General features: G+C 34.5%; 1 protein-coding gene across 2 annotated transcripts in view; it reads left to right on the top strand.

Annotated features, from left to right (window-relative positions):
* Positions 1 to 20,245, top strand: part of SH3RF3 (SH3 domain containing ring finger 3) — a 573,569-nt gene that overhangs the window by 485,914 nt on the left and 67,410 nt on the right. For both annotated transcript variants that reach the window (XM_051984272.1, XM_051984273.1), the window contains one exon: positions 3,527 to 3,861. In XM_051984272.1, the coding sequence (XP_051840232.1) occupies positions 3,527 to 3,861 (335 nt within the window). The remainder of the gene's footprint in view (positions 1 to 3,526; positions 3,862 to 20,245) is intronic.

Raw genomic sequence — 20,245 nt, 5'->3', positions numbered from 1 at the left:
TTTGCTGAAACAAAACCAATGCAACCAAAATTATAACAAAAGCAGAAAATGGGGTGGGGTGGGAAGGAAGAGATTGTTGTAATAAGTATCTCTGATAAAGGCCTCATTTCTCAAGTACATAGAGAAATGAATCAAATTCATTAAAAATACAAGTCATTTCCCAATTAGATAAATGGTCATAAGATATAAATAGGCAGTTTTCAGACAAAGAAATCAAAAATAGTCATATGAAAAATGCTCAAAATCACTATTGATCAGAGAAATGAAAACAACTCTAAGGTACCACCTCATAACTATCATTTTGACTTAGATGACAAAAAAACAAAAATGATGGGTTTTAGAGAAAATGTGGGAAAATTGGAACACTAATGCACAATTGGTGGAATTGTGAACTGATCCAGTCATTCTGGAGAGTACTTTGGAACTATGCCTAAAGGGATATAAAACTATGTATACCTTTTGATCAACAATACCGCTACTAAGTCTATATCTCATATGCATTTAAAAACAAGGTGGGAAGAAGGATCTATTTGTGCAAAAATATTTATAGCAGCTCTTTTTGTGGTGGCTTAGAATTGGAAATTGAGGAGATGTCTATCACCTGGGAAATGACTAAACAAGCTGTGGTATATGTTTGTACTCGAATATTATTATGCTATAAAAAATGACAAGATGATTTCAGAAAAATCTTGAAGGACTTACATAAACTGATACATAATGAAGTGAGCAGGAAAATGTTGCACACAGTAATGGCAATATTGTCTAATGAAGAACTGTGAATGACTTAGCTATTTTCAGTAATATAATGATCCGAAACAATCCCAAAGGACTAATGATGAAGCACATTACCCATCTCCAAAGAAAGACTTGATATTGATTGAATACTACCTTTCACTTTCTTTCTTGCATTTTTTCTTTTGAGTCTCTTATACATAATGATTAACATAGCAATGTTTTACACAATTGCAAATATATAATGCATATCTGATTACTTACTGCCTCAGGCAGGGAAAAGAAAGGGGAGGGTTGAGATTTGGAATTCAAAATTATAAATAAATTAAGTTTTCAAAAATTGGGGGGAAAATCCATTCCTTATAAATAAATGAATAGATAAAGCACTCTTGATATGTAGAAAGCATTGTGCTAAGTATAGTGAATGCAAATAGAAAAACTTAAGAGTCTTGCTCCTGCTCTGATATAGGAAACAACACACATGCAAGATTTTTGTTCCAAGTCAGATGGAAAAGTCCAATGGTCCTTAAGGTGCAACAGCAAAGCAGATGTTAGTGCCTCTTTTATTTAATGTCATTTCTACTGATAAAATCAGTAGTTCCTGGGCCAAAAGATATGAAGTTTCGTAACTTTCACTGATAATTCTCTATTTCTGCCCAAAATTGTCAGAGCATTCCACAGTAGTATGTCTTACAAGGAATCATCATGTTTGTTTCCTAATGCCCTACCAATATTTAATTTTTTTCATCTTCTTCCATCTTTATTAATAATAAATAATATAGTGATACCTCAGAGTTCTGAAGTATCAGATAATTACATCAGAAATGTTTTAATTTGCATTTATATGATTATTAAGTTTTGAATACTTTTTTAAGTGATAATAATTTATGGATATTTGTTAATGCTTTCCCCCTCAAAAAAAAAAAACTGATTTATTTTACTTTTTGACTGTTTACTTTTGTTGGGAAAAGAGAAAGACTCTTAGAAAGTGATATCAAATGCTCTCAATCTTATTCAAGACAGAAGGTTAAATAATAAGTTTGGGGATGAGCATAGCAGGGGTCAGGACAAGTGGAAAGTAGCAATTAAATTATTAAATTAAATATTACCTAGGTTAATCCTAAATCCAGGTCTGTGCCTTTTGATGGTGCTTGATAATTCCCCAACCTTAAATCATGCCTTAAATTATGATTATAGAATCATTTTATGTCTTCACTGAAAGCTTTAAACATATTTAGTTTTTTAAACATTTTAACAATGGTGTTTTCCAAAATCTGCTTTATGTTAACCCATTCTTACCCCAGAGACCAGGGTTTTTAAAGAAACTATGTGCCAAGTCCTTTCAAAGGACACACAAATCTCTTTCTACAGATTGTGGGGAAAATTTGTTTTGAGTTCCTACTAGTATGTCTCAACTTTATATAACATTCACCCCTATAAGATATTTGATTTGGCTTTGTCTACCTTTTGTGATTGTTTGGTCATTTCAATCATGTCCAACTCTTTATGACCCCATTTGCATTTTCTTGGCAGATACTAAAGTGATTTTCCATTTACATCTCTAGCTCATTTTACAAATGAAGAAACTGAGGCAAACAGGGTTGAGAGATTTGCCCAGGATCATACAGCTAGTAAATGTTTGGGCCTGGGTTCCTGATTTAAGACTCAGCACTCTGTATACTATGGTGTCACCTAGCTAGGTCAACCTACTTATTTTATTTTATGCATTTAAAAGCATTCTGTGAAAGGATCCATAGACTTCAAAAGACTGCTTATGACCCACAAAAAATTTAATATTCTTTCTCTAGTCCAACCTACTTTAGGTCGCAGAACTACTTCATGTCAAAGTCAAGAAATTAACCCAATTTTTTTTACTTTAAATCTAGAGTTCTTTCCATTATACTACATTGCCTTCTGCTTATTTGGGGAGTTTCCATTAGTTCCACAATTAAGTTTAGCAAATATTTATTAAACTTCTACTATATTTGTGGCACAGTATAAGTAATGTGTTCTTCTCCTTGTACAATGAACAGAAGTGGAATTACTACCTAATCATGAAGAAGGGAAAAAATCATACAGTTATCTCTTAATCTCTTCTATAGCAATTTTGGTCTATTTTCCATATTTAACACTTAATTATATAGTACTTTTTTTCCTGCTTCCTGTTTTATGTATTAATCTTATTATCCAGATAGATCATAAACTCCCTGAGGGCACAGCTACTATTGACACAATTGGTATCCTATCTGGACTAGCATCTGAATCTCTAAAAGCACTTCTTGGTTAGTTAATGTGACTGGGCAAAAGCATGGAGTTCCTAGGATGAAGGATGCAAAAATTGGAAGGCTAATGATTAGGCCATTATGCTTCTGTTCTTGCTTCTCAGTCAGGCCCAGAGGCCCAGACTACTGATTAATGATTCCCAGAAATGATTTGACTGTGAATCTGCATCTCACTAGCTATATAGATGCTGCTAAAGAAGTGTTTTATGTGATGAGACACAGTATTCTTATGTCTCGGTTCCTTAATTTATATGATAGAGTGCAATTAATATGCTTTTTTTTTTTTTGAAGAGGAAAGTACATGATAGATCTATGCTTGAAAGCAGGGACTGGCTGCTCTTTCTATTTATATTTCCAATATTTATCTCAGTGCCTTTTGTATATACTAAGTACTTAATAAATGCTTTTTTATTCATCTATTGATTAAAAAAAAACAGTAATATTGCAGTGGGTTGAAATTTTCAAACTAATTATTCATTTGTTCTGTTCTCTCCAACATGGTTTGAATCCAGCCGCCCACAGTTCTGCTCAATCTCAAGACCGGCCTACTGCGACAGTATCACCTCTACGGACCCAAAGCTCTCCATCCCGCCTGCCAGCCACAGGGATCAGGCCACATACCATTGTGTCTCCACAGCACCTCCACCAGTCTCCGATTCAGGTCATCTCCGGAGCACAGTGCCCCAGACCTGTCATCCCACTCACATCAGCAGCCTCCGCCATCACACCTCCTAATGTCAGTGCAGCCAACCTGAATGGAGACATGGGCAGTGGGCCCATCGGTAGCTTGATGACTTCCAGCCCAACCAACACAGCCTGCAAAACAGAGGAGAAAAAGAATGAAAAGGTAATCAGTCTTGTGACTAAAGCCTCACTTGTAAGAACCAATGGAAAATAACAAATGCTCTCAAAGCTTCTATTTTCAGCTGGAATTCAGGTACTTTAAGAACACAGTGACCAAAATCAAGAAAACTGGCTGGTATTTTGAGTAAAGTGGGCAGATTTTCCATTAAATTTCCATTTAATTTTCCACAATTTAAAAAATTAATTTTCCTATTAATAGGAAGGATTAGGAGGGAGTAGCCAAACCTTCTTCAGCTATTGTCCTGAGAAGAAAATTGGACCTATTTTACAGATAGATAACCTAAGGCAGAGTGATTATAAGTCTTAAGACAGTCACTGGCAGATCCCAGATTAGAATGTAAGTTTTTGAACCCACATCCTGGTTTCCTATCTGCCTAACTATACAAGTGGCTCTTGGGATATTTTAAAAATAAAAATGAACATTTTCCAACTAATATATATAAAGCTTCAAAGATATAAAGCTCCAATTAGATCTAAAAAAAAAAGGAATTCCCCCCAAAAAAGCTCGGCAGATTTTCATATGAAATCATATCATTCTCAATCTTTCTAGAATATTGCTTCTGCCTCCTTCGTCTTTTTGAGTAACTGAAAAGTTATTAACCTCAGTGGGCCTCAATTTCCCTCTTGTAATATGGAGGGGTTCAATGACCTCTAAAGTCTAACCTTTAAAGTTATCATCTTATGATCCCAGAGCCTAGCACAGTGTTTTTCATACAATTAATACTTGATGTTTGTTGGATTTAATTAACATGTTAGGATGAATTTAAATTAATTCAGGGTTTGGACATTTGTGAGTGTAGTTGGTGTTCACAGCAGTGCTCTAAAATTCTGTATATTCCAACAAAAAATAAATCCTTTGATGTTACTATCAGAGGAGAATGAATCTGGTCCACTGCGGCAATTTTATGTTCTTGTAGGCTCCGTTTTACATTGGCATATCAAAAATCTCATTCCTTTAATTTATCTTTATCTTCAGAAAAACAAGCGTTTTTCAAAAAAGAGAGGGCTTATGGCTAAGAAAGGGGGCTAGAGGGGAAAACATTTCATTTCTCTTGATGACTCCAGGGTGCTACTCATGTCACTCAGATCTAACAGTTCTAAATCCTCTGTAGAATACATTTACATTCTTCAACATTTCTACTGGATTTTTAAAATCTATACCTGTAACAGTGTGGGAGATGAGTGAATAAAAAAGGGAGATGATACATAGATGTAGAGTTTGAGATGATAGTGAATTGGAACAGATGTTTTAATCCAAAAAATACTAATTTTGCCTCAATTTATTTTGATAATTTGGAAGAAAAGAGCATGTTTGAACCCAAATTATTTTGAAGATAGTGGATTTGTAGGCCTGAACTTCTTTGGTTTCTCTAGTTGAATTGAAGTCCTTTTTTTTTTATAATATGATATTAGTTGAATATAATCCACAAACTTCCATTGGAGACTTGATAGGGAAAATGTACTAAAAATAACTCAACTAGAGCATAGGCAATGTAATAGGTCTTTGTATAAAGATGTGCAGGTATTTTCTACCATATTTATAGAGATATAAAGTAATGAACTATGGTTAGGATGCTCTCTTAGTAGGCTAAAAGTTTATCCATATTTCAGTCATTTCCCTTTTTTCTTCATGAAGCACTACTTGATTCTTTTTTATCTGTACTTATAGTATTTTCTACTATGAGCATAGTTACTATATATTTCAGAGTTAGGATCTTATAATATTTGGAGAAAATACTTAAAATGGATTTTCTCTCTCAAGCCACATCCCATTCACCTTCTAAAAGTAGTCTAAGAGCCTTAGCTTGTTTATTTTTTAAAAGCTATATTTCTGCCTCCTACCCCACCAATGTATTATCCCATTGGAGAAAAAAGGACAGAAATACAAAAATCCTTGTATCTAATGCACATAATCAAGCAAAGCAAATTTCAATATGTGCCAAGTCCAAACACTATAAGTTTCAATCTATCCCCTGAGTCTCACTTTAAAAAAATTTTTTTTTATTTTTAAAGCTTTTTATTTTCAAAACATCTGCATGGATAATTTTTCAGCATTGACCTTTACATAATCTTATGTTTCAGATTTTCCCCTCCTTCCCCCCATTTCCTCCCCTAGATGGCAAGCAATTCAATATATGTTATACATGTTAAAATATATGTGTAAACATATTTATATAATTCTCTTGTCGCACAAGATAGATCAGAAAGAAAGGAAAATGAATAAGAAAACAAAATGCAAGGAAACAACAATAAAAAAGAGTGAGAATATTATGTTGTGTTCCACATTCAGTTCCCACAGTCCTCTCTCTGGGGATAGATGGCTCTCGTCATCACAAGATCATTGAAATTGGCATCAGTCATCTCATTGTTGGAAAGAGTCACATTCATCAGAATTCATCTTCCTATAATATTGATGTTTCTGTGTACAATGACCTCCTGGTTCTGCTCATTTCACTTAGCATCAGTTCATATAAGTTTCTCTAAGCCTCTCTAAAATCATCCTTCTGATTGTTTCTTATAGAACAATAATATTCCATAACATTCATATACCATAATTTATTCAGCCATCCTCCAACAAATGGACATCTACTCAGTTTCCAGTTTCTTGCCACTATAAAAAGGGCTGCCACAAACATTTTTGCACATGTGGGTCCCTTTCCCTCCTTTAAGATCTCTTTGGGATATAAGTCCAAGAGAAACACTGCTGGGTCAAAGGATATGCACAGTTTGATAACTTTTTGAGCATAGTTCCAAATTGTTCTACAGAATGGCTGGATCTGTTCACGGTTCCACCAACAATGTATTAGTGTCCCAGTTTTCCCACATCCCCTCCAACATTTGTCACTATCTTTTCCTGTTATCTTAGCCAATCTGAGAGGTGTGTAGTAGTATCTCAGATTGTCTTAATTTGAATTTCTCTGATCAATAGTGATTTAGAGCACCTTTTCATATGAATAAAAATGGTCTTAATTTCTTCATCTGAAAATTGCCTGTTCATATCCTTTGAACATTTATTAATTGGCAAATGGCTTGAATTCTTATAAATTTGAGTCAGTTCTCTATATATTTTAGAAATGAGGCCTTTATCAAAATCCTTAAATGTAAAAATGATTTTCCAATTTATTGCTTCCCTTCTGATCTTGTCTGCATTAGTTTTGTTTGTATAAAACCTTTTTAACTTAATATAATCAAAATTATCTATTTGGTGTTCAATTATGAGTTCCAGTTCTTCTTAGGACAAAAATTCCTTCTTCCTCTACAGATCTGAGAGGTAAACTATCCTATGTTCTTCTAATTGGTTTATAATATCATTCTTTATGTCTAGATTATGAACCTATTTCAACCTTATCTTGGTATCCAGTGTTAGGTGTGGGTCAATGCCTAGTTTCTGCCATACTAGTTTCCAATTTTCCCAGCAGTTTTTGTAAAATAGTTTGACAAATAAGTTTGTCAAACACTAGATTGCTATAATTATTGACTATTTTGTCCTGTGATCCTAACCTATTGCATTGATCAACTATTCTATTTTTTAATCAGTACCAAATAGCTTTGATGACCGCTGCTTCATAATATAATTTTAGATCTGGCACAGTGAGGCCACCTTCATTGGCATTTTTTTTCATTAATTCCCTTGAAATTCTTGACCTTTTGTTCTTCCAGATGAACTTCTCTGTTTTTTTTCTAGCTTTGTAAAATAATTTCTTGGGAGTTTGATTGATTGTTGGGAGATTTCTTAGGAGTAAATAAGTAGATTTAGGTAGTATTGTCATTTTTATTATATTCACTCGACTTACCCAGGAGCACTTGATATTTTTCCACCTGGTTAGATCTGACTTTATTTGTATGGAAAGTGTTTTGTAGTTATGTTCATATAGTTCCTGATTTTCCCTTGACAGAAAGATTTCCAAATATTTTATGCTATCAACAATTATTTTGAATAGATTTTCTCTTTGTATCTCTTGCTGCTGGACTTTGTTGGTAATATGTAAAAATGCTGATGATTCTGTGGATTTATTTTGTATCCTGCAACTTTGGTAAAATTGTACATTGTTTCTAATAGTCTTTTGGTTGATGCTCTAGAGTTCTCCAAGTATACCACCATCATCTGCAAAGAGTGATAATTTGGTTTCCTCATTACCTACTCTAATTCCTTTAATCTCTTTTTCTTCTTTTATTGCCAAAGCTAGTATTTCTAATACAATCTTGAATAATAATGGTCATAGCGAGCAACCTTGTTTCACCCCTGATCTGATTGGGAATGATTCCAGTTTATCCCCATATGATGCTTGCTGATAGTTTTTAATAGATGTTACTGACTATGTTAAGGAGTATTCCTATACGCTCAAGTGTTTTTAATAGGAATGTATGTTGGATTTTATCAAATGCTTTTTCTGTATCTATTGAGATAATCATATGGTTTTTGTTAGTTTGGTTATTGATATAGTCAATTATGCTAATAGTTTTCCTAATATTGAACCAGCCCTGCATTCCTGATATAAATCCGATTTGGTCATGGTGTATTATCCCGGGGATGACTTCTGTAATCTCTTTGCTAATATTTTATTTAAGATTTTTGCATCAATATTCATTAGAGAAACTAGTCTATAATTTTCTTTCTCTGTTTTCAACCTACCTGGTTTAGATATCAGTATTATGTCTATGTCATAAAAGGAATTTGGTAGAAGTCCTTTGTTCCCTATTTTTTCAAATAGTTTATATAGTATTGGAGTTAATTGTTCTTTAAATGTTGGTAGAATTACATGTAAATTCACTTTGCCTTAGAGAAATTTTTTAGGGAGTTGATTAGCCACTATTTCTTTATCTAAAATGGGACTACTTAAATAATTTATTTCCTCTTCTGTTAACTTGGGCAATCTATATTTGTAGATATTTCTCTATTTCATTTAGATTATCAAATTTATTGGCATATAATTGGGCAAAATAATACCGAATTATTGCTCTAATTTCCTCTTCATTGGTGGAAAGTTCCCCTTTTCATTTTTGAGATTAACACTTTGATTTTCTTCTTTCCTTTTTCTAATCAAATTAACTAAATGTTGGTCTATTTTGTTGGTTTTTTCCATAAAACCACTGAGTCTCACTTTTTAAGAGGTGAGTAGCATGTTTCCTCATTGTTCTCAAACCATAATTGGTCATTTCTTTAATTAGAATTTTTTAAAAAGTAATAGCTTTTTATTTTCAAAATATAAGCAAAAATAATTTTCAACATTCACCCATGCAAAATCTTTTGTTCCAAATTTTTCTCCTTCCCTTCTCCCATCCCCTCTCCTAGAAATCAAGTAATCCAATCTATGTTAAACATATATAATTCTTCTATACATATTTCTACATTTATCATGCTGCAAAAAAAAATCAGATCAAAAAGGGGAAAAAATGGAAAAGAAAACAAAAAGCAAGCAAACAAAAACAAAAAAGGTGAAAATACTATGTTGTGATCCACATTCAGTCCCCATATTCCTCTCTCTGGATGCAGATGGCTCTCTTCATCACAAGTCTATTAGAACTGGCCTAAATCAGCTCATTGTTGAAAAGAGCCACATCCATCAGAATTAATCATCTCATAATGATTAGAGTTCTTAAGTCTTTTCCAAGTTGTTTGTTTTTAAAATGTTCTCCGGCTTCTGCTCTTGTCACTCTGCATCAGTTCACATCTGTCTTCCCAGTAGTATCTGAAACTGTGCCTTCAAAATTTCTTAGAACACAGCAGCATTCCACAACATTAATGTAGCCTGCCTTGTTCATCCTTGCCTAGTTGATGGGCAATCACTTAGTTTCCAGTTCTTTGCCATCTCCTTCATCATTTTTTATACCACAGTAATATTCCATTCCATTCTTATGGAACCATAACTTGTTCAGTCAGTCCCCAGTTAATGAGCATCTCCTCAGTTTCTTGTGGTGGCAAAGCTGCTATAAACAGTTTTGTACACGTGGGACCTTTACCAATAACTTTTATTTGCCTGGGATGCACCGCTTAGTCTGTGTCCTTATCTATCAAATGAGGGGATTGGTTAAGTAAAATCTGAAACCATGACCCTGGGCTTCAGTGTCCCCATCTGTAAAATAAGAGGGTTGCAGTAGATTAATCCAGTCAGAGTCTAAGAAACTCTGAGGTCCCTTAGAACTTTATGATACTTCTTCTCTTGATGCTCTGTCACCACATGATCACAGCTCTTTAGCTGTAAGAAACCTAAGGACCATCTAGACTTAATTTTATAAATAAGAGGGCTATTGCCAACATCTTGACTTACATTTTGCCACTGGATTTTGATTCTGATTCTAGAGGAGAGAATAAAGCTGAGGAGTTTGTTGTTGGGTGTCCTTCTCCCTCAATAATATTTACTTTTTCCAAATATATATAAAAATAGTTTTCAACGTTCATTTTAAAAGATTTTTGTGTCCAATTTTTTCTCCCTCCCTCCCTCTCTTCTCCCCAAGACAATAAGCAATCTGATACAAGTTATATATGCACAGTACTAGAAGCTGATGACTGCACATCTCTGCATCTCTTAAATCCAATTCATTTGTTGCAAGTCAAGACATCACCGTCCTGATGTCCTTTGTCTTCTTTAGGAACAACAAACAACCACTTTTTGACTCCTGTAAGTGTCACATACCACTTGTGCCGTTTGTGCATGATAGGAAGATTGCATTAATATTCTTCACTGATGACTGTAAACAAGGAATGCTTGAGGTTTTTGCTACTGCTACATTATCCTCCCCCTCAAAGCCTTAGAGGATAAGAATTTGGCACTGGATGGCCACACATCCTACAGGCACTCAGTTACTGCCCAACCTTTTTGACCCCATCTGCTCATCTGTAGCTTGGCTGATTTGCAGTTGAAAAATCAGTGTAGCTTTTAATCCATTCATTTCTATCTAATAGCAGTTTGCATGAAATGTAGCCAAATGTTATAAATCAGCAATGGTGGTAGATAGATGCTAGAGTATACTCTTAGTTTCCTAGTTGACCATCTGGCCCTGAAGCCTATTTGCTTCATTAAATGGAAGATGGGATATCTCAGTGGCCTTTAGGGCTGGTGAGAAGGAACATAATAAACCAGACTTGTAAATGGCGAGAGGTGTTTAACAGTTCTGTAAACATTTCCATTTCTTTCAGAAAATTGCATTGCCATGGTTCAGTGAAACAGAGAGAACTGGCTTAAATATGACTCATTGCTGTCCGTGATTGATACATTGTAGATTCGAGTTCTCAGGAATCAACATTGGAAGTGATATTTCAATGTCTGTGCCCTCCTAAGTGTGTTACTAATGAAAACCAGGGCTAAGGCTGCTTTCAGCATTCTCAGCCTGTTAGACACTTAACAAATATTTTGCTTTCACCCAGGGTTTACACTTTGCTAACAGTTCTCATACATCAGCAGTGAGGGTTTAGTCCAATAGACGCCATAGCTCCGTGCCTTTTGATTAAATTTGGCTTGGAAAGAAATCACAACCTACTTTTGAAAAACAAGAGGGTTGACAACTTTGCATCCTCCACCCCTGGCAGAATATGCTGCATTTGCAAGTTCCCCTGGATGTCCCTTAGTGACTGAGGTTCCTGGGACAAAAACTGGCCTGATACATACCCACTCTGTGGTTTAGGAACGTGCCATGTACACACAGAGTGAGAAGCTTATTCTATCCTCCTTCACGGTCAATTGAAATTATTATAAGATTATGAGAGCATTCAGTTGCCACAGAAATAGACATTGTTTAAACACCCAAGAGAATATGACGGAAGATCCTTCTCCATTTGCTGTAAGCAATACATGCAATTCACATTCTTGCATCTAAAATAATAACTTTTAGTCTTAATGACAAATCCACTCTTTCACTGATAGTTTTTCTCTTCTGAATTTCTCAGTCTGGTCGATTGACATCTCTTATGTTACAAAGGGGTGTAAAACATTCTGTTTGTTCCTGGAAGCATGAGTATAGCAACCAGTTAGTACTTTTTGTATACATCTAATGTATAATATATGCTTTCTGTATACATCTAATATATAATTTCCCTACATGTACACACCAGACACTTATCGACATTGTTATTTTTAGCATAATTATTGTCAGGATGTTGGCTAAGTTGTAGAGAATCTTTATCTTCTTCAATACAATTGGAAAGCCTTTACTAACAACTGGGAGGAAGGGGGGAAAAACACTACTTCTCACATTGGTACAGTGGAATGGCAGCAAAACTTGGAGTCATAAAACCTGAATTCAAATATCATTTCTTATGCTTGGTATCTGTGATCTTGGGCAAGTCAGTTATTCTTCCTGAAACTTAAGTTTCCTCATCTGTGAAACAAAAAGGTTAGACTGGAAATCTTCTGAGGTTCCTTCCAGCTCTAATTCCTGAGGTCCTTAAACAAAACAATTCCATCACTTTGGCATTGTATTTCAGGCCAATCCTGACTTAGAATTGCGTATCTGGTTATGGAACAATAGGATATTTTTTAAGTCTTTGGCACTAATCTCCAAGCCTGTGAAATTATTGAGTTTTCCTTAGAAAAAGGAGTCTCACTGTTTTATTCTCTTTCCATTGAGACCCAAACTTTTTTGTACTGTATATTTTGTTAGTGCAGAATTTGGCTGAAATTTGATACAGTCACATTCAAAAGTGTAGGAGAAAAGAAGCCATGATTAATGGGCTTTCTGGGCACTTTGGAAGAAAGAAGGGTGGTAATTTTCGTCTCAAAGGATAGGAGATTCACACAAAGATATCCCCTGGGCATGGAGAAAAAAAATAGGCTGCAAACCTTGCTCATACTGCATTTCATTCTTATCATGGAAATGGCTAGGAGAATGCCATTATTCCTTTTCTATACAAGTGATGATAGGGAGTATGTTCATTTTGTTGACAGACTGTACTTCAGGCCCTGCTCCAAACAGCCTTACAAATTAAATGTGGCTGGGCCTGGTTCGGGATGAAAGACCTCAAGGGAAGGGGTCAGGTGCTGACAGGACTTATGATTGTTTTTATAGGTTGAGTTTTGACCCAGAGTGTCCTTCCTGCCCTGAGGCCCTGATGGTTTCACTTGGACAGTGTATTCCTTCATTCACAGAATCTCAGTTAGAAAGGTCCTCAGAGACCATCTCATCCATCCTGTTCCCAAGAGGGAATATCCTCTGAAACATTTTGGACAAGTAATCAATTAGCCTCTGCTGGAATACCTAGTGAAAAGTAACCTATTTGTCCCCTAGGCAGCCCATCCTACTCTGGGGTAGTCTTAATTGTCAAAACATTTTCCACAAATCAAGCCTAAACCCATCTTTTTGTGTCTTCTAGCCAGGGTTGCTTGTTTTGTCTCTGGAGACAAATATAATTCATCTTACAACTTTTCACTTTATGGCCCCTTGAGTACCTGAAGACAGCTCTCATACGTCTCTCATGCCTTGAACCTTTCTGTTCTAGAATGAGTATTCTTAGTTGTCCATTTCATCATAGGTTGACATGTGTTTAAGATCTCTTACCATCCTGATCAAATCACTTCTGGAACATGTATTTTGTTGTCATTGTCCTAAAATGTGGTGCTTAGAATTGTATGTAACACTACAGATGTGGTTTGACTAGGGCATAGTACTGAGAGAAATAATTTCTCTCTCATACCAATAATAGCTAATTATTGAATCAAGGCCAAGGTTGTTTTCCCCCCCTTTTCAATTTCCTCAACCTGTGTGGGAAATTTCTCTCAAAGACTTGCCTAAAGACTGAACAGTAAAAGACATTTTTAGTTTTGGCTAATGGATGGATTCCTATTCATTGTGTTTCCTTAAACAGATCTGGGGAAATATGATTTTTCCCTTTTGTCAGTCAGATGATAGAGATAATTGATAAATCTCTTTAATCAAGACTTGGGTGATCCAAGTCACGTACTCCCAAGACCTCATTAGACTGAAGCTCTCATTATAATATTCATTTTCTCATTAATTTTAACCGATCAAAGTTCATTGCCATCCACAGGAAAACCCACTTGCCCAAGGGCATATAAACTTTGAGTCCTCTGCCATGAAGTGTCTTTGGCATTCGAGAGTACCACTGACTTCTTTTTATTAATAAGTATGCTTTTTTATCAATCATCAACCAATCACTAAAATGATTAAATTACTCAGAATCTATGTCTATTAAATTTTTTTAAATACAACAGTATGCAAGACTATGGTTTCCCAAGTTCTGGTTACCATACCTCTCAATAGCCGATGATATATATTTATGTGTGTGTGTGTGTATTGTATATATATTAGATATATAATATATACATACACGTGTGTGTGTATATATATGTATACATATATACACACATACACACATATATGTGGGTAAGCATGGATAAGTGTAAACATTTCTGTATATATATATGTACATATATGTTGTACTTTACACATTGGCATGTGTACACATATGTATATGTGTGTTTATATATGTATATATAATATAGACCTATAGACAAATAAAGAATGAGGAGAGGAAAGGAATAGGTTACATTTAAGAAATTTCAAAAAATCATAATAATGTACAGGAAGATAACAAAAAGAAATGTAGTAGGAAACACCTTCAAAGCTAAGGGATTTGTTATATACCTTAACAATATTTATGTAATAGAGATTCACAGTTTGATAAGCAATCCTCTTTTTTGTTCTTTATGTACAGAACTATTCAGTCAGCGGATGTTCTTCAAGTTGAAAATCAGAGAAAAATTAAATTTTTTAAAAAAGAATTTGCCCAGGATTTTAGGAATCCTAAGCATTTCCCTAAAATATGTCTATTTTTAGTCCCATTATTCTTCCATTGGTATGTTAAAGCTCTCAGCTCTCAGAAATCAAAGTTGCAGATCACCCAAAGAGGACTAGAAATACTTTCTGTACAGTAGACATAATGAGGCTGCAGCTAACAATATTGCTAACAATGAATTGTGCACAAAAAGTAGCATAAAAGACACAAACTAAAGGATTTATGGCTGGAAATGGAAGTTTCCCATTTGTATGTCAAGAATGGGGGATAATAGGCAGACCATGGATGTATGAGTACCCTTGTATCATAGGAGCTGAGAAGAAGACTGCCCTCTTCTAAGCCTATTGCTAGAACACTCAGTAAAGGAATTATAAGAGGATATAGAAAGAAAAATCCTCCAGGATGAGAAGACAGATATGGATCATGATCTCTACCACTAATAAAAGCCCCTAGAGCAATGACATTATAAACCCATTAAAGTACTAAAATATTAAACTGTGTGGGAAAATGATGTAACGGAGAAAAGAAACTATTCATACCATTTCAGATCTTATCATGGTTAACATTGTGTATATTTAATTACCACAAAGGTTTCCAATCGGGAGAAAAGGAAAACTCTTCTTCACCACTAATTCATAACTTGATTATTCTTTGAGACTCTGATACTACATAGAGACAGCTAGGTGTTACAATGCATAGAGAACAGGACCTAGAATTAGGTAAATCTGAGTTCAAATGCAGCCTTAGAAACTTACTAGTCATATGACACTGGGCATGTCACTTAACCTTCATTTGCTTTAATTTCCTGTAAAGTGGAAATAATAATAGCATCTATCCCAGGATTGTTGTGAGGATCAAATGAGATATTTGTAAAGTACTTTGCATCTTCATGCTCTTTATAAATACTAGTTATCATTATTACTTTTAGCTGTTCCATTAAAAACTTCCTTGACTTGTCTAGCTTAAAGTGATTTCTATCTCCTCTGTGCTCCAATAGCAGTAACTGTGTACAAATAATTTCATGATCAGCCTTTTGTACTACCTTGTGACATCCACTGTTGTCTTCATCCAATATTCAGTCAACAAATATTTATTAATTTCTAAGACTAGTCAGTGTGTTCTGCTATACATTACATAATGTATAGCAGGATATAATAAGTAATAGGAAGACAAAGTCCCTGCCCTCCGGGAATTTATAATGTAGTAAGAGTGATTGGGTGTGTGTGCAAAAAATACTATTACAAAGCAGACTATGATGGATACTTAAGAGAGATTTAATATTCTTAATAAGGTCAGAGGATTGGAATGATCATTTCTGGATGAGGACATTCAAGAGAAAGATTCACAGAGGAAGTAGCTGAGCCTTGAAGAATGGTGACATATACAAATGTCGGAGAAAATTCCAAGCTCTAGGAAAAAGCCGTAGACAAAGGATAGAGGAAGAGAACATGACACATGCTCAGGATACAATGAGTAGTTTACTTTAGTTTTATTATAAGAATGTCTTTTGTTGTGGGGGATGGGAATAATGAAAAATAAGGTTTTAGAGAAAGAACATTTTTGGAAAGAAATCGGGTTTAGAGCTGAGGATCAATGAACTGTCCACTTAGAGGTCATCTATTAAAGTTTTGAGAAGAGTTAAGATTGTTAAAGAAATGATTATAAAACAGGGATTTTTAATTTTGTTTTTTGCCATGGCCTTTGGAAGTCTGATAAAGCCTTGGGACCCCTCCCCAGAAAAGTAGTTTTTAAATAATTTTATTGTTAGTAATTTTAGTATTTTTGCTATTTTTGTCTTATTGATTTTAAATAATTGAAGGAAATGCTGAATTTCAGTTAAATTAAATAGAAAGTCCTATAAAATCCGTAGACCCTCCTGAATTCAATCCATAAATATGTTATTAGGTTAATAATTTCTGTGGAAAAAAAGAGGAAAAAAACCAAAAATAAAGCACTACAGAGGGATAGGGAGTGAAAGAGAAGCTAGAAAAAGACAAAATAGAGGAGGAAAACCAACTAAATTTTGGTGCCATAGATGCCCAATGGAATTGTATGTATGAAGTAAAAGTGGAGATGGTCAACATGTCATTAAGTACAGAGAAGTCAAAAAAGATAAAAACTAAGAAAAGGACATTGGATTTAGAAATTAGGAGGCCAATGGTGAAATTAAAGAAAGCAGATTTATAGGATATACTGCAACATATTTAACATATATAGGACTGCTTGCCATCTTGGGGGGGGGGGAGGGAGGGAGGGGAAAAAACGAAACATAAGTGATTGCAAGGGATAATGCTGTGTAAAAATTATCCTGGCATGGATTCTGTCAATACAAAGTTATTATTAAATAAAATTAAATTTAAAATAAATTAATTAATTAATTAATTTTAAAAAAAAAAGAAAGCAGATTTAGGAGATTGGTGAGTACAAGCATCAGACTACAAGTAATTAAGGAGTCATGAATGATGAAACAATGAAGGCCACAAGTGTTAACTACTAATTAAAGAATGTTATGACAGTGATGACATTAGAGAAGGAAAAGGAAGTGAAAAACAAAGGATAATAAGGTAAGGGGAAATTTTGGGAGGTTTTTTTGTTTTTTGTTTTTTTGTTTTTTTTAGATATGAGTAGGTTTATAGACAGAGAGAAGGAATTAGTGGAGACAGACATAGTAAATATGTTGCTAAAGAGAAAGAAGAAAGGATTGATTGAGGTTCAGAAGTAAAAATTATGGGACAGATGGCAAAGATAAAGGAATTAGTCCTTCCCAGAGGAAAGGCCCCCTCTTACTTAGAAAAAGGAAAAAGAGGATGAGTGAGAAGGCAGGATTCCCCCAAAGATTATCAGCTGAAAATCAGCTTAATTAGCCTTAAGTAGCTTTAATGAATGGATATTTATTAAGGTGGTATGATAAGAATAGTTGATACAAAAAACATCTCCCTAAAAAAGTGACACATTTTATATATATACATATATATATATTCTAAGGAGAAATTGGTTCAAAAGAACAAAAGAATAACTAACAATTTTTGATTGTTGGAAGAACTTTTCTCCCATTTGTGGGGTACTCAAGAAGTTTCCTTTAGCCACATTATATTTTCTTGACAGGACTCCTTTGTGAATCTGTCAGTCTATGTCCAATCTGTCCTTGGCTTTCAATGCAGATGCTAACATCACCTAATCTGGGGATTGTACCAGAACATAATTGGAAAATAGTAAAATTCAACATCTTCAGGACCCTTCAAAAGTGACAAAGTCATCCTCAAATAGGCAGAAGAAAGTGTGAGGAAGAGAAGATCTGGCCAAAACATAAGACGAGATTTTTTTCCTTCTTCCCCAAGTAGTTCTCCCTCTGTGATTTTACCAAAAAGTCACACTTAATCCATTTATTTGAATTCCCCAATTTCTTCCTGGCATAATTTCACTTCATCAAATGGTTTCCAAAGGTTATTCACAAATTTTCTAAGTTCCATGATTGAATCTTATCACTTAAATCTTCTTGTAAGATTAGATCAACTCTAATTAGTTAGCAGTTTGTAAGGATTCCAACATCTCCCCCTTTCTTTTGTTTTAGAACATAGGATGGTCATGACCTCCCTGATTTCTCAAGGAGGTGAGAACCCCACTTAAAAGGTGATCACGCCTTCCCTGACATCTCAGGAAGGGAGATGAAAACACCAAAGGAAATAGGAAATCAAATCAGATTAGTGGGTTTCTGAAGGGGTACACATAAATCCACCAACATGGGCCAGAACTTTGTAACAGATATACATGGTATACATAAATCCATCAATATGGGAGGCATTACACATAATTTACATAAGCACATAGCAATATAACACAGGCTAGTAGTAATGTAACAAATAACAAGAATCAACCTGAAAATTTACACATGTCCATAAGTCATAAGGAATCCATTGTCCATTAGTTCATGTGCCAGGAATCCAATAGTTCCTGTAAGCTCTGAAGTACTGCAAAAAGTCTCATCAACAATTTTTCATCTTAAGGAATCCAATGATTCTTGCTAGTTTTTCAAGAACTGAAACAGTCTCATCTTGTCTTAGGAAATCCAATGATTCCTGGGATTTTTAAAAGTTCTTTTAACAGTCTCATTGTCAGCTATGCTCTTTCAATGGTGAGCACAATCAGCAACAGAATCACCCGATATTTCTTGGGTCTTCTCCTTTGTTTCAAGGGTCTGTTCCATCTCTCTGCGATGGACAAGTCGAATGCGGCTCGTCGTCACCCATCTGATTCCTTCTCCACATGTAGAGATGCAAGCAAATCCTCTCCCTCTCTTACAACTGATTCTTGCCATGTTGTCAAGCCATTTTTTTCTTCTTATCAGACAATTCTTTGAAAACATTACTTACTCTTTTATTTTTCAAATTTCCTTGTTGGTGCTTTTTTTAGTTCATTGGGGCACTGCAGATCTTACTGTCATATTTACATTATTTGTAGAATTTTGGTATTGTAAGATGTACCTTAGCCTTCATGAGAAGCATGAAGTCAGTAACTTATAGTTACTCAAAACCCTTTTTCTACTATTTAACTCTAGATCCAACTTGTTCATCTGTTTTTCATACTTTTAGATAAATTCTTTAAAGTGTTCAGCCAAATGCATGTTGAAAATTGACCAAAAAAAAAGGTAAAATGACCAAAATAGATAAAGTCTTCATTTCTCAAATATATAGGGATATTGAGTCAAATTTTTTTTAAAAGAGCCATTCCTCAATTAATAAGTGGTTAAAGGATATGAAAAGACAGTTTTCTGATGAAGCAATTAAAGTTATCTATTGTCATCTGAAAAAAAGCTTTAAATCACAATTAATTACAGAGATGCAAAATTTTTTTAAATCTCTGAATTACCATCTCACATTTACTAAAAAGAACAAATGCTGGAGATGAGGGAAACTAGATACACTAATAAATTCTTGGTAGATTTGTGAACTATTCAAATCGTAGTAGAGAACAATTTAGAACTATGACCAAAGAGCTATAAATCTATGTATGTATACTTTGACCCAGCAATACCACTGCTGAACCCCAAAGAAAGTAAAGAAAAAGAAAAAGGGTCTATATGTACAAAAATATTTAAAGCAGCTCTTTTTGTGGTAGCCAAGAATTAGAAACTGAGGGGATACTTATCAATTGTGGAATGATTAAACATGCTTTGGCATATGATTTTCATTGGAGTACTATTGTACTATAAGAGAATAAAAGGGGGTAGTTTCAGAAGAAATATGACAATACATATATATATACACACACATGTATATATATGAATTGTAGCAAAGTAAAGTGAGAAGAATCAAGAGATTACTGTGTACAATAATAGCAATTCTGTAATGATTATTAATTGTGAAAAAGTCGGCTACTCTGATCAGTACAGTGATCCAAGAAAATCCAGTAGGCTCATGCTGAAAAAAATGCCATCTCCAGAGAGAGTTGTCTCTCTGATGAAGTCTGAGTACAAGTTAAAGTATAATTTTCTCACTCTCTTTTTTTCTTTTTTTTTGCAATTTGCAATATGGAAATGTTTTGTGTGATTTTTACATATATAGTTGATATAATTTTGCTTGCCTTCTCAGTGGGTGAGGGAGTTTGTAACTCAATTTAA

This window comes from Antechinus flavipes, chromosome 3 (assembly GCF_016432865.1).
Source record: "Antechinus flavipes isolate AdamAnt ecotype Samford, QLD, Australia chromosome 3, AdamAnt_v2, whole genome shotgun sequence".
NCBI classification, from domain to species: Eukaryota; Metazoa; Chordata; class Mammalia; order Dasyuromorphia; family Dasyuridae; genus Antechinus; species Antechinus flavipes.
This window is presented reverse-complemented; position numbering and strand designations above follow the sequence as displayed.